Source organism: Lycium barbarum, chromosome 6 (assembly GCF_019175385.1).
Source record: "Lycium barbarum isolate Lr01 chromosome 6, ASM1917538v2, whole genome shotgun sequence".
In the NCBI taxonomy this organism is placed as follows: Eukaryota; Viridiplantae; Streptophyta; class Magnoliopsida; order Solanales; family Solanaceae; genus Lycium; species Lycium barbarum.
The window spans coordinates 3,418,187-3,433,058 of NC_083342.1; the positions used below are offsets into that span (position 1 = coordinate 3,418,187).

Genomic DNA, 14,872 nt, shown 5'->3' on the forward strand with positions numbered 1-14,872 from the left:
GACCCATCGCATTAAGGTGAATCTCGGCATCAAGAATCCAAGACATATATCTATTACCGGATATATCTAAGGCTACAAATTCACATTTAGTAAGATTTGCCATTAGTAAAGGAAAACGAAGAAATCAATACCTTCGAGGTTTTGAAGTATTTGCTCGAGATAACAGAGTCTCGTGCTGATAACGTGTTATAAAATAAAGCTATGAAGTAAATATACAGAAGAAATATGTAGAGAGAATATGTAGAGAGATATCAGTTTATATTACTTCTGCTCTTTCAACATTGCATTTGTGCATCCTATTTATAGAGAAACAGGACATGAGATATTTTGAGATATTTTGGGATATTTTGGGATATTTTGGATATCCACTATTTGGGATATTTTTGACAAATCACACAAATATTGTCTTAGAAAAATCCTTTGTTTCTTAACGTGCCACATAATTAAGACGAAGGGACCCCTAATTGCTAATTAATCAACTGTTTAACGGGCAAAAGGTTATAAAAGCACCTCAACTCCAAAAAAGTAGTTAACCTTTACAGATCTCCGGTCAGGATGTCACGTAAGTTATCTGATAACGGAATTGACGGCGACGATGAAAGATACGAATATTCCGAAGAATATTCCGATGAAGAAGAAATAGAAGAAGATGAATATGAACCAAGGCTTAAGTATCAACGGATGGGAGGCAGTGTACAATCTCTTCTATCAAGTGATGCTGCCACGTGTATTGCTGTTGCTGAACGAATGATTGCACTTGGTACTTACGGTGGTGCCGTTCACATTCTAGATTTCCTTGGCAATCAAGTAATGACTTTTTTCTCTTTTCTTTACCTAGCCAAGCCCCTTAAAGTTGACCTCAGCTAGTAAGTATGTCCTTCAACTTTAGGTGTGTACAAATAGACACCTCAACTTGTCTCTACTTTGTTAGTTAAACACTTTAATTTACAAAATGATCATCGAGACACCTCAAATTGTATAAGTACAACCCGAAAAGTTATGTGCTATGTTAACATTTGTGATTACGTGTTCAATTTTATACAAGTTGAAATGCCTACTTGTGCACACCCAAAGTGAGAGGATATATTTGCCAGTTGAGGCTAAGTTTGAGGGCCAATTTATGTATTATGCCTAGTTTATTTAGACACTCGAACGTAAACTTGTTTCAATTGAACACTCAATTCTTAAAGTAAGCATTTGGCTATAGAAACCAAACATTTTTCACTTTATTTCGGATTTTTGAAGTTGAAGTTTGTGTTTGGTTATAGTTTTTGCACGGAACATTTGGTTTGGTTGTTTGAATGTATTGAAAGTAAAAAAAAAAAAGTGAAAACAAGGTTTTAGGTGTTTTCCAAATTCCAATACAACTTCAAATTGTATTTGGAATTTTTATGGCCAAAAGCTGATTTTCAAATAAACTGAAAAAATTCTCTGGAAAAAAGTGAATAATTCTCATGGCCAAACGGCTCCTTAATAAAGTGTTTCAACTAGACATTTTCGGTTCAAATTCTTAGAGTTTTTTTTTTTTGTATGTGTTTTCATTCGTCTATTAGTTAGTTAAGTTATTCGGATAAATTATGTTGATATTCTTTAAGTATAAACATCAACGTCAAGTAGAAAAAGCTTAGAATTTTACAGCTTATTGAGGCGAATAGCGAATGCGTATAATTAAAGGAGATAGACATATTTTATGTACTTAACTTCACTACGTAGACGAATGAAAACACACACGCGAAATTTTTTTGACACTTCTTTCTTTTTGCATTGAGTTTTTGTTCATATGTTGTGAATTCGTGACTGATGTTTATGTTACTGTTGTGATATTGTTTAAATTTTTTCGTGAATTTAGCTGGAAAATAGTGATCAGGTAATGATATTTTCCTTTTTTTTTTTTTGGCTTAACACATAGCCAGCCTCTTAAACTTGAAAGGATATTCCATTTAGACACTCAAACTAGGTCTTGTTCCAATTGAACACCTCAACTCTTAATAAGTGTTTCAATCAGACATTTTATTTTCAAATTTTTAGATTTTTTTTTTTTTGGCGTGTGCTTCCATTCTTCTTATAGCTAGTTAAGTTAATCACTTAAAATATGTCCATCCCCTTTAATTATATGCATCAACCTGAAATAGAAAAAGCTTAGGATTTTACGGCTTATTGAGGCAAATGCGTATAATTAAAGGAGATAGACATATTTTATGTGCTTAACTTCGCTATGAAATAGACAAATGAAAACACGCAGGCAAAATAAGTTTCAAAATTTGAACCGAAAGTATCTAATTGGAACACCTTATTAGGAATTGAGGTGTTCAATTGGAACAAGACTTAGTTTGAGTGTCTAAATGGAATATCCTGACAAGTTTAAGGGGCTACCTATGTATTTAAGTCTTTTCTTTTTTCACACGTCTTTCTTTTTGCATTGATTTTTTGTTCATATGTTGTGAATTCGTGACTGATGTTTATGTTACTGTTGTGATATTGTTTAAAATTTTCGTGAATTTGGCTGGAAAAGAGTGATCAGTAGTCAAATTCCCTTTTAACATCAATGCTTTGTCAATTGTAGCTCTCCTTTTATTGTTTGTTTGATTTTTTTTTATTAGAGTGGCTTGTGGATGAGGCAAAATTTACCTACTCCAATTTTTAGAGGTTATGTTTTACTTGAGAAATATGAGCAGATAGATGCCATTTCAATAGCTAAACCTTTAAAATTTCTTTTCTTTTTAGTTTAAATGAATTCTAGTTATGTGTGAGGCCCATCAATTTTGTGATACGCCTGAGGCTGGAATATACTAACAAAATGGTTTACTCTTTTAGTCTGCAATACTGCCAGCCTTGTCTGTAGTTTTACGACTCAGATTTTTAACCTGGAAAGATGATTCTTAAAGTAGTCATGAAGATGAATCCAGCAAAACTGCAGACATTTATGGAGAAAGTATTATGGGGGCTTGCTGTGCAGCCGAAAGATAGTTTTATCAACTTTGTAGTTACTGGAGAGGGGCTTAGATATTTGCTTCTTTGTACTAGTCGGAGACAAATTTCTGTTGTTTGGGTTTTCTGGTTTAATCTAGAGAAGCAGCCAACTTCTTCATCAGAAAAATATAGAAGCAGCCAGCTTAGAGAGAGGAGTATCAGTGCTTTCATAAACCTGTAGTCCATTCTAATCCCTATTTTAGGCAAGATAGAAAGCTTAGTTAAACACATAGAATAAAGTACGTGGAAGTAAAGCTTGCCATAAAAAGGTATGAGGGTTGAAAAGCTTGTAGTCTAGTTGTGTAAATATAGACAACTTATTCCTTGATCTCCATATCTAAATGTTAGAAAAGCATTTGGTGTAATAGTGCAAACATGTCTATTGTATTAATCAGTAAAAGGGTGTGGCCTGTTGGGAATCTAGAGCATCTATACTTATTTACTATTGATTTAAAACAGGCCAATCTGTGTGTCGTCTGCATCCTGAGAAAAGGTTGGCATACAGATTATGCCAATATTGCATTGCATTTTATCTAACATTAATGTATCGCCCTAGTGATACTTATCATATCCACTTTGTATATTCCCATGTTCCACCCCAACATATCAAAATTGGCAGAAAGCCATTACCATCCTGGTTAAAAGTGAAATGATTTTCTTTTTTCTGCTCAGATCTTTGTCATTTTGCCCAAGGGAAAGTATATCTTATTCTTCTTGATGAGCCCGATTAAGGAAAAAACTATCTTATTTTATTTTTAGGACAAACTTTTTGTTCTGCAATCATTTGGTTATGGGTAACTGTTTCCGGACGACTATCCACTACTCAGTGCAATGATCTATTCACTGCATCTTGCTTGGTTTTCCTATTTGTTGGAGTATGGTAAGATCATTGATGTAACATTTTGAAGTCACATAGTTTGGAAAAAATAATGGATTTTTTTAAAAAACAATTGCATCTTCTCGCCAACTGGTTAAGAGGAGTAAATCTTTAGGTTTGCATGTTGCAGTCAAATAGGACTGTGTTACTTCAGTTTGATAATCAAAGCTCTTGTTGAAAAAAGCATAGTTTAGGATCTCATGTTTCTCTAAACTCTAACCATAGAAAGGATCTTGCTCGTTGGTTTGAGTTTTCCTAATCAAGAAGTCACTTGGTCTTTACTTAAATATTAAAAGTTTTGTCTGCCATAGGTTAAAGAGTTTGCTGCGCACACTGCTGCAGTCAACGATCTCTGCTTTGACGCAGAAGGTGAATACATTGGAAGCTGTTCTGATGATGGATCTGTTGTAATAAATAGTCTTTTTACTAATGAGAGGATGAAATTTGAGTATCATCGACCTATGAAGGCCATTGCTTTAGACCCAGATTATGTGAGAAAATCTGCCAGAAGATTTGTGACTGGTGGTTTAGCTGGTAATTTGTATCTTAATGCGAAGAAGTGGATGGGCTATCGGGACCAGGTTTGGCCTTTTCCCATAGTCTTAAGTGCATTTACCTCTTCTCATTGAGGGAACATGAAAAGATTGGGGGCAACTCCTGATTGGTATTCATGCGGTTCTCTTTGGCAGGTTCTGCACTCTGGTGAAGGTCCAATTCATGCAGTGAAGTGGCGGACTAATCTCATTGCCTGGGCGAATGATGCAGGAGTTAAAGTTTATGATGCTGCCAATGATCAGCGCATAACTTTCATTGAACGACCTCGTGGAAGTCCACACCCTGAACTTCTGGTCCCTCATATAGTTTGGCAGGTAGGTTTCAAGGCTGTTTTAGAAATCTGTATCCACGGATTGTAGTTTTTATGAGACATTTGTATGCAATGTATGACTGCCGTTTTGTTTTCGATTTCCCCACCGTATTTTGCAAGTGAAACCATAATCGTCTCTTTTCTGTCTCAGTTGTTGTGTTTGTTGGTTACTTTTAAGTATTCTGGACAATTCTCATTATTTTACCTTCACATTCAGGATGACACTCTTTTGGTCATTGGATGGGGCACCTCTGTGAAAATTGCATCAATAAAAACAATCCAGAACAAAGGCGTGAATGGGTCATACAAGTATATAACCATGTCTAGTCTGAATGAGGTGGATATTGTGGCATCCTTTCAAACCAGCTATTTCATTTCAGGACTTGCTCCTTTTGGTGATTCTTTGGTTATTCTAGCTTATATTCCTGCCGAAGAAGATAGAGAGAAGGACTTCAGCAGCACTATTCCTTCAAGACAGGTATCTGCTTCCTTCTTTATGACCTTGGACTTAACTGATGCGCTGGATCAAATGACAGTGTGTTTGAGCCTTAATGTTTTATAAATGAGTTATTTTCTTGCTATGCTTCACTTCTATGGATGTTTACTTATTTTGAGGGACTTTGTTGTTATTTGATGCCAACCCTTGACTTCAAATGGTTGTGGTCTAGTGAAAGTACATTGGTATTATAGTGATCACTACATGTCTATGTGGCCTTGTAAAGTTTTGGATTAAAATTTGTATACTGCTCTAGATTTTCCACGTCACATGACTTCCCTCAACTTTCGGGATATTCTCAAAGCTTTATTCCATTTATGGCCTTGGTTGACCGTTAACATTTTTACCCAAGCTGCCTATTCTTGTTCTTGTGATAATTACAACAATTCCTATTACTTCAGATTTTAAACCTAAGATGGACCAAAGATATGAAGAGGGTTATCTTCGGGGGGCACGTAGGGATGGCGAAGAGGTCATCTGGTAAGAACACTAATTTAGTCTTATGCGAATGAGTTAGTGAGGGGATTGTGTTTGTATGCGATCTGTTGATCTGGGTAAAAAAATTGAATGGTTTCTATGATGCATAAATTGGAGAGGGTTATGTGCTTAAGTCAGTGGCGGAGCCAGGATTTTCAGTAAGAGGGTTCAAAAATATAAAGAGGTAAATATACAAGAAGCTAAGGGGGTTCAACACCTACCATATATACATAAAAAAATAATTTTAACCTTCAATATACACTGTAATTTTCTGCCGAGGGATGAACCCCCTCAACTACACTTGGCTCCGCCCCTAGCTTAAGTTACAAGTAGAAGTGTATTTAATTCTAGCCTTGTAAGTTTTGGCCATCTCAAATGCCATGTTCCCTGTAGATTTCTAACGGATGAACTATATTATATTTGGTTGCCCCCACCATATGACATTAATGGCATAAGACTCTTTGCTTCTCTGTAGGATGTTCTCCTAAACTTTCGTTTGTTACCCACCAAATGCTACTGATATCCGTGTTGTTTAATAAGGGTAATTGGTGATAGTTGCTAGGATTTGTGAATTCATCCAACAGGGAAATGCTCAAAGACCAGAAGTGCGTGTTGTGACGTGGAATAATGATGAGCTGGCTACCGATGCTCTTCCTGTACATGGCTTTGAGCATTACAAGGCGAAAGATTATTCGCTTGCACATGCTCCATTTTCAGGTAATCCTTGAGTGTTTGTAAGTTTTTCATCCCTTTGCTTTTTCTTTCATCAATTTGTATTCATTTCGCTCACTTTTAGAGATTCTTTATGAGTTGATATAACATAACCAAATGATATAGGTAGCAGCTATGCAGGGGGTCAGTGGGCTGCTGGTGATGAGCCCTTGTACTACGTTGTGTCCCCAAAAGATGTGATTATTGCGAAGCCCAGGTTGGTAAAACTCTTTCTAATTGTTTAATGTGTCAATTCCTATGTGATTATGCATATATGCACCAAGCAAATTGAGGTTCTTATAAAAGAAATGGACCTTGGCCTAACTCAACCCCAAAAGTTAGCTCAACAGGGGAGGATTGCCCAAGACAAATTTGCTTGTGATTTCAGGAAGGCATCCAAGTAACACCAAATACTTTAGTAATTCAAGATCCCCATCTCATTTCATAATAGTGGTGCAGAGGCATAAAGCAGAGAGAAATTTATAAATAAACAAGATTAGCCGCATATTGAACCAAATAAGGAGGGAGGGAGGTGGTTTGGGAAAGACTAGTGAAGGATGAGGAGGAGGAGGAGGGAGAAGGGGAAGGGGAAGGGGAAGGGGAAGGGGAAGAAGCCAGCTTGAACTTAAGACAGAGAAGCGGAGGAGCGGAACAAGATAACGTGAACCCAGAAGCATGGTAGCAGCCAAACAGAAAAGTAGGGAAAAACAGAGGTGGTTTGGGAAAAACTAGTGAAGGATGGGGAGGAGGGACAAGGGGAAGAGGAAGGGAAAGGGGAAGAGGAAGAAGCCAGCTTGAACTTATGACAGAGAAGCAGAGGAGTAGAAGATAATGTGAACTCAGAAGCATGGTAGCAGCCAAGCAGAAAAATAGGGAAAACTCACTGAAGAGAGAGGAAGAGAAAAATCTGATTTAACCATCTACAGTAGCCAAAAAAGGTTTCATTTGGTGTGAAAATGTAGGACATACTTTTTTATCAAGTGTGGGAATCTAGGACATTCCTGCAAAATGGAGGATACACTTGCTCAGAAATTTAAACTAAAAAATAAAAAAATACACAAATTATAAAAATGTGTTACACATGTCTAGGCATGTCCATGTCCTTAAACTGTCTGACCCCATTAAGGACTTTAACTTGGTGTAAAAGAAAATAACTCAATAACTATGTCTCTTGTCAACGGTTGAAAGCCCATTCAAGTAATGTCTATCCAAAGAATTTTTAACAATCAAAAAGCATCTATCTATCCAAAGAATGACATTCCCTTCTGTTTAGATACAGGAATGCTGATTGGAAGAATTTGTTAATTTAATTTCATATTTATTCTATGGTGATTGTTAGGGACACAGAAGATCATATTAATTGGCTTCTCCAGCATGGATGGCATGAGAAAGCTTTAGAAGCAGTTGAGGCTAATAAGGGAAGGAGTGAGCTCGTTGATGAGGTACTTTATTGAATGTAGTTTATCTTGATTTTTGCATCAAACCACTATAATTTTCATATCAGTTCAGCTTAATAGAGATCAATTTGTTGCAATGATGCTCAACAACTTCTATATGTGTCTTTTATATGTAAAGGATGGGGAAGGACTAAAGTGACACTTTCTTTGATCATGCCTTGCTTGCATTTCTATGTCATCTTAAAAATATTTCGACTTAACTTTCTATTTGATGTACTGACCTGCAGGCTATGTTATCACCCGGATTCTGTCTATTTGTTCTAATAAAAATCTTCTTGTCTTCTAAGTGCTTCGGAGCCTAATAAAAGAACTCGCATTTACTTCTCATTTATATGCATATCTCATTTTCTAATTCTACATGAATAAGAAGCGTATGTAGACATAACTTTTTTTTTTTTGATAAGCGAGAAATACCGGGTGCTAGTGGCACAAGGTTCAAAATTTGGTGGCTTAATGGGCCAACCCCTCTATTCTTCTCTATTTAACCCCAAGCTTTTGTCAGCGATCGGATTCGAACCTGTGACACGCACCTAATCCACACATCACGATCTGCACTGTTACCACTAGACGAAACCCCTGGGGGGTCTCAATTAGTCGGTAGTCGAAGGTTTAGACCAATTGCCGGCCATATGTATTATGAAGAGACATTAAGTTTTTGTCTTTCTTAATTCACTAACAAAGTCGCTTCTTTGTTTCTGCAGTTTCCAACTGACAACTAGTCCAAGATGGTCAAATGTAGTTACCAGATGGTAGTTCCATGATTTTCCTCTGTAGTCAACACTCAAATCAGTTTGTTACTAATGGAGCTTTGCTCTGTTATTCCTTGCACCATTTTCATTTTATAGTTGTTAAGAATGTGTCTGCACTATCCAGTGGCATCTCTATGACCATCTTTTCATATGTATGCTCTTTTCTTCAGTTCCCTTTTGCTCCCCTCTTCTTTTCTGTGTTACCGAGTAAATTTCTCCTTTTTTGCCTTCCAAAAGAATCCAGTACCTTAATGTGTTAACTTTGCCGATAAATATTTCTCCCTCACTCAGAGAATGAGCGATGAAAGTCGCGGAAATGAGAATGTTGCGGTGGATGTGTGGGCACACTAGGAGAGATAGGATCAGGAATGAGGACATCCGGGACAAAGTGGGAGTGGCATCGGTGGGGGACAAGATGCGGGAAGCGAGGCTGAGATGGTTTGGGCATGTGACGAGGAGAGACATAGATGCCCCAGTGCGGAGGTGTGAGAGGTTGGCTATGGACGGTTTTAGGAGAGGTAGAGGAAGGCCAAAGAAATATTAGGGAGAGGTGATTAGGCAGGACATGGCGCAGTTTCAGATTACCGAGGACATGACCTTAGATAGGAGGTTGTGGAGGGCTCAGATTAAGATAGAAGGCTAGTAGGTAGTCTCACTTTTCTGTCGCACTAGTAGGCATAGTTTTGCTCTACTTTTTATTGCCCTTTGTTTCCTGCTTTTATGTGTTGGGTCTTGTCTCTCCATGCTGTTTTATCATGACTTCTTTGCCCTTTTTATTTCTCATTTTCGCATTGCTTTGATTTGCTTGTCGGTACCTGACTTTTCCCCCCTTGTTTTCTTGTTTTCTTTTGAGCCGAGGGTCTTTCGGAAACAGCCTCCCTACCTTCCAAGGTGGGGGTAAGGTCTGCGTACATTTAACCCTCCCTAGACCCCACACTGTGGGATTCAACTGGGTATGTTGTTGTTGTTGTCAGAGAATGAGCGACACTAAGTTCAGGTTGGATAATGGTCCTTTCTTGACTTTACTGATGCCTCTTAAATGGCATTGCTAAATGCTCAAAGAAAATTGCGCCAAGGTTGAGATTAATGATAGGCTCCCAAAAGGTTCCTGGTGTGCTTGGACCAAGTTCAGTAGATTAGCTTTGGAAAAATTAAGCTCTTTTACACCTCCATTACATTGCAGTACCTGATTCATTTATTATCTAACCCAACTTCTGTGCCACGTTTGGTTGGGCCGTTGTTTCATATTTATGTCACATTGCAATAGCTAGTCTTCTGTGTTTGAGATAATCTATTTTCCTTCTCTGATTTCTTAGAATTTCCCGGTTTTTCCCAGTTTTTTTTTTTTTTTTTTTTTGTGTCACACCATAAGTGCTCTGCAACTACTCTTATAAATAAGACAAGTTTCTAAATTATCGTATGGCACCTTTATCTTCTATCCGTACCTGCCTGAAGTTCTTAATGGTATATCTCCAATGTATTGGTGTCACAAATCTCTTTTTCTGAGCAGTATGTCTTACTATACATGGATAGTTTCCATAATTAGTTTATTCTTGATTGTTCTTTTTGATCATGTTTCTAAGATTTGGACATCCACTAATAAGATACTCATTAAAGCTTGTTTGTCACAAAATTGTCTACTCAAATCAGGTGGGTTCGAGATACCTTGATCATCTGATTGTGGAAAGGAAGTATGGCGAAGCGGCATCTTTATGTCCAAAGTTGTTGCGAGGATCAGCTTCCGCATGGGAAAGGTATAAATATCCTTAAAACGATGAACTCTCTAGGAAATATACTTTGTGTTATTGAAGTGCAACTGGTTGTCTTTTCCAGGTGGGTTTTCCATTTTGCACATCTGCGTCAACTCCCCGTGTTGGTCCCATACATTCCAACAGAACATCCAAGATTACGTGATACAGCTTATGAGGTATGCACTGTCCTACTATGCCTAGTAGTATCTTGAATGACTTCTTATGCACGCCTAAAGAGAGCCAACAATTGAATCATTCCTCATAAAAAAAGTCAACTACTAAATCATTTGTTGTAATTTAGGTAGCTCTTGTTGCTATGACAACAAATCCGTCTTTCCACAAGGATCTCTTATCAACTGTGAAATCATGGCCACCTGGCATTTATTCTACATCACCTGTTATATCAGCTATAGAATCTCAGCTTAATACTTCATCTATGACTGATCACCTCAAAGAGGTAAGTGCATAGGAGTTCCTGTTCATCTCGTATGTTCTACATATGCTTTTTTTGGTTATATTTAATTATTGTGCCACGTTAACATGTAGGCTCTAGCAGAATTATATGTGATTGATGGACAACATGAAAAAGCTTTTGCTCTTTATGCGGATGTAAGTTCAGTGCTGTATCAACTTTATTACCCTGAGACGAGGATGTTGATAATTGTGTGTTAAGAAGTTGACTTCTTTCGCTCTTTGTTCGATTGTTTATGCTTCCAGCTTATGAAGCCGGACCTGTTTGACTTCATTGAAAAGCATAATTTGCATGACGCTGTGCGTGAAAAGGTATGACTGTACATTAGATTGGCTGGATTTATTATGTAACTAACTGTCCTATATGTTATATTGGGAAAGGTGTAATGCATCTCTAATGGAAAATAAAATCTTTATCGTTTTTCTTTTTCTGTTCTGTTTTTTCTTTAGTCAATTGATGTTTTACTATTTCTAGAAGGAAATAAATCCTGTTTTTGCCTTCTTGATGTTCTGGAAACAAGAAGTAAGGGACTTTAAGAACATAATATTGGTCATAGGTTAGATAATATGTTCCTATAACTGCTTCCCTTATGATTGTCTAATTGTCATGGACTGACAGGTTGTCCAACTAATGATGGTTGACAGCAAGCGTACCGTACCTTTGTTGATCCAGCATAGGGACCTAATACACCCGCCTGAAGTGGTATCACAACTTATGGCTGCAAGGAATAAGTGTGACCATCGTTTCCTTTTGCATCTGTATCTTCATTCACTATTTGAGGTGAATCCTCATGCTGGACGGGAGTACCATGACATGCAGGTTTGTATAGAATCAGCCTGGGAGCGTTCTCTTTAAAGTTTATTTTGAGGTAATTACTAGCTGAGCTCTAAGGTGACATGGCAGTGCATCTTCTATGATGAGAATTATGTCCCTGCTCATGCTTCTTGGGCTAAATATTTTGGATTTGAATTGTAACTGAAGATATATGCAGTGTCTTTCTGTTCATGTTGGTGCCTGATCCCATTTTGTGCCACTTGACAATTTGTTAGCGCCATCTACAAGTTAACATTTCGATATGGTAACTCAAGGACACTAAGCCCTTTTCGAACTCTAAATTGGTAAGATGGGTCCACTCCAGTAAGAAGTTACTGTACCTATAGAAAAGTTAATGCATTACATTGATGTTATTGTTCAGCTATGTTGAACACAAAAATCTACACGTTCGTCGATAATTGTAAAATCTTCAATTACTCGAGAAAGAGCTGTTCCATTAACTAGCCCTGCCTAATGCTTATAAATTTCTTTATCCTGAAACAGCCTTTCTTCAGTGTTCCACATTTTAAGTCACGTTTTTTTTTTTTTTTTTTTTTTTTTTTTTTTTTGTCCAAAGGTTGCATTGTTGATTGTGCTTTCACTCATCTGTACACACAGTGGATTCAACAATTTCATGTCTTTACTTTTGGGAAGCTTAAGTATCTCCTATGTGAAATGGATCCTTCATTTGTCGGTACTCCATATGAATTATTCAAAATACACAAAAAGTTTAGAAACTACATATACGTCTCGAATACTTATCCGCTGGTGTCAAATAGTACCTATAGGTGAATCCATGAAACATAGAGTATCTCTAATTGATCAGGGTAAAAAACAAAAGTGGCTTTTTACATGTTCCATTGGACGAACATAGCATTCTACTAGCCTAGAAGATATAACTTTGGGAAGTTGCAAGACAAGTATTTCCTTATGCCTTAAGGTGTTTATGCCCCATATTTGTGGTCTTTTTTTCTTTTATGTCCATGCTTTCTAATGCATATGCATTTACTTGGTGTATGGATGCCTTTATTTGTTTATTTGATTCTTACATTTTGTGGATTCTATTTGTGTCCACTGATATAGTTTCTCCCTGCTTATGCTTTTATAGGTCGAGCTTTACGCTGACTATGATCCAAAGATGATGCTTCCCTTTCTCAGAAGTAGCCAGCATTATACACTTGAGAAGGTTCTTTGAATGAATGGGTGACAAGTCCCAGTCTTTGGCTTATTGTTCTTCTTATTGATCGTCCTTCTCTTGAATGAATTATACTAGGCTTATGATATCTGCGTGAAGAGAGATTTATTAAAGGAGCAAGTTTTCATCCTCGGAAGAATGGGGAACGCAAAGCAGGCGCTTGCTGTTATCATAAATAGATTAGGAGACATAGAAGAGGTGAGTTCTTGCTGATTTTGTAGTCTTGATATTGTTTTTTCAAAATTTGGAGTTCAACAGACTAGCGTTATAACTACTCACGTGTAGGCCATAGAATTTGTAAGCATGCAACATGATGATGAACTATGGGATGAGCTGATTAAGCAAAGTCTTAATAAGCCCGAAATGGTAAAGCATCGTCTTCTTTTTTCCCTCTTCTTTAAAGCACACGAGAATGTATGAACATTGTTTTAATATTTGCTGTTTTGGGTTAAGTTGCCTTATTTTCTTATTTACAGGTTGGTGTATTGTTAGAGCATACTGTAGGGAATCTTGATCCCCTTTGTATTGTAAATATGTTGCCCAATGGCTTGGAAATACCTCGGTAAGTTTGTCGATCAAGTGAACTCACATTTTCATAGGAATGACACTTAAACAAGATACATGAAGCTTTTTGCTTTTGTTCTTTTGGCATAAAATGCTTATATTGCTGGCAAGCCTTCTTGACTAGTGAAATAGGAGGAGGTAATCTAATTGTGACTTGACCTGATATTGCTTTTCCATGAGCATCATAAGTTATTTATTTACATTGCAGTCTGAGGGACCGTCTGGTCAAAATTGTCACTGACTACAGAACAGAAACTTCTCTTAGACATGGTTGTAATGCCATACTCAAGGTACACTATTTATGAGCATACTTTCAATGGTATCTTACAGACGATTTGCATTTGCGTGCAAGTTATGATGAAAATAATTCCTTTGATGACTTGGTTTCACTGCCAGGCTGATTGTGTCAACCTGCTAGTCAAATACTACAAGGAAGCAAAGCGTGCAATATGTTTGAGTGAGGACGTCGATCAAGCACGGTCCCAAAGGAGTGAGCAGAGGTCTTCATATTTAGGAGAGAGAGTCATGAGTATGAAATCCATGGAGGTCAAGTCAAAAACCAGAGGTGGTGGAAGGTGTTGCATATGTTTTGATCCGTTTTCTCTACAGAACGTATCAATTATTGCCTTCTTTTGTTGTCATGCCTACCATACAACTTGTCTTATGGAGTCCACCATTTCCATTGGCAATAAAAAAGAAGGTGGTGCTGCTTCCAAGGGAAGTGCGTCATATTATGAATTTGATAATGGTACTGATGATGAAGAAGAAGACGATGATGATGAAGATGCTTCTTCAGGTACCCCTCGGATGCGTTGTATTTTGTGTACTACAGCTGCAGGTTGACTGTTTGTTGTGTTTTTTTTGTGGTGTACCCTAGTTTTGCGTGGTGTGTGCATATATCATGAGCATGTGTTATTTATTAGATAGATAGATGCTGCTTTCTAATGTTCTATATCTGTATTTTAGGCATTCGTACTGTATTTATTGTTCGAGTCAAATTCTCTGCTATCCCTTCAATTATAGGGATGGCTTAACGCATAAAATTCTCTAGATTACTTGTACAATGCTGTTCTTTATGGAACTGTAACTTGCTGGTTTAATGATTCACAAAAAAAATTGCTTCGTTTTCTTCGTCTTCGTCTCCTCTCTTCCCTCTTTTCAATTATGAAGCAATCCATATCGATGAGAAAGCAGTACGAAAGCACAGTGCTAAGAGTAATGAAGTTGAATACCATAAATACTTAATAGCATTGATTTCCTACTTTTGATGTCCATTGTAGTAGTTATTATAACTTGTATGTATCCATCTAAAATACTGTACATGTAAATACACTCTTTTCGCTCCTTTTTCTATGTCTGTTCGAGAATATATGCTAATGTTTTGGAAAGTGGAGGTTCGCCTATTGTAACAAATAGACCCACGATATGGCCTATATATCCCGTAATATATATACATATCAGTCTGGACAAAATCC

At 37.2% G+C, this 14,872-nt stretch overlaps 1 protein-coding gene across 2 annotated transcripts; it reads left to right on the forward strand.

Annotated features, from left to right (window-relative positions):
* Positions 1 to 455: 455 nt before the first annotated feature.
* Positions 456 to 14,528, forward strand: LOC132600495 (vacuolar protein sorting-associated protein 41 homolog). 2 transcript variants are annotated; one of them, XM_060313707.1, is made up of 20 exons: positions 456 to 807; positions 4,159 to 4,428; positions 4,537 to 4,716; positions 4,930 to 5,190; positions 5,610 to 5,688; positions 6,241 to 6,402; positions 6,523 to 6,613; positions 7,736 to 7,838; positions 10,253 to 10,356; positions 10,436 to 10,529; positions 10,655 to 10,810; positions 10,900 to 10,962; positions 11,071 to 11,136; positions 11,444 to 11,644; positions 12,747 to 12,824; positions 12,912 to 13,031; positions 13,119 to 13,199; positions 13,310 to 13,395; positions 13,606 to 13,687; positions 13,794 to 14,528. In XM_060313707.1, exons 1-20 carry the CDS (start codon positions 556 to 558, stop codon positions 14,238 to 14,240), a joined length of 2,976 nt encoding a protein of 991 aa, XP_060169690.1. In that variant the 5' UTR covers positions 456 to 555; the 3' UTR covers positions 14,241 to 14,528. The 2 variants fall into 2 exon arrangements, with proteins under 2 accessions (XP_060169690.1, XP_060169692.1); XM_060313709.1 differs by lacking the exon at positions 5,610 to 5,688 and having other exon boundaries at positions 458 to 807; positions 6,270 to 6,402.
* Positions 14,529 to 14,872: the final 344 nt, after the last annotated feature.

Coding starts and splice junctions, on each gene's coding strand:
- LOC132600495 (XM_060313707.1), top strand. CDS start 556: ATGTCACGTAAGTTATCTGATAACGGAATTGACGGCGACGATGAAAGA. Junction 5,689..6,240: donor GATGGCGAAGAGGTCATCTG/GTAAGAACACTA, acceptor AATTGGTGATAG/TTGCTAGGATTTGTGAATTC. Junction 13,200..13,309: donor GTCTTAATAAGCCCGAAATG/GTAAAGCATCGT, acceptor TCTTATTTACAG/GTTGGTGTATTGTTAGAGCA.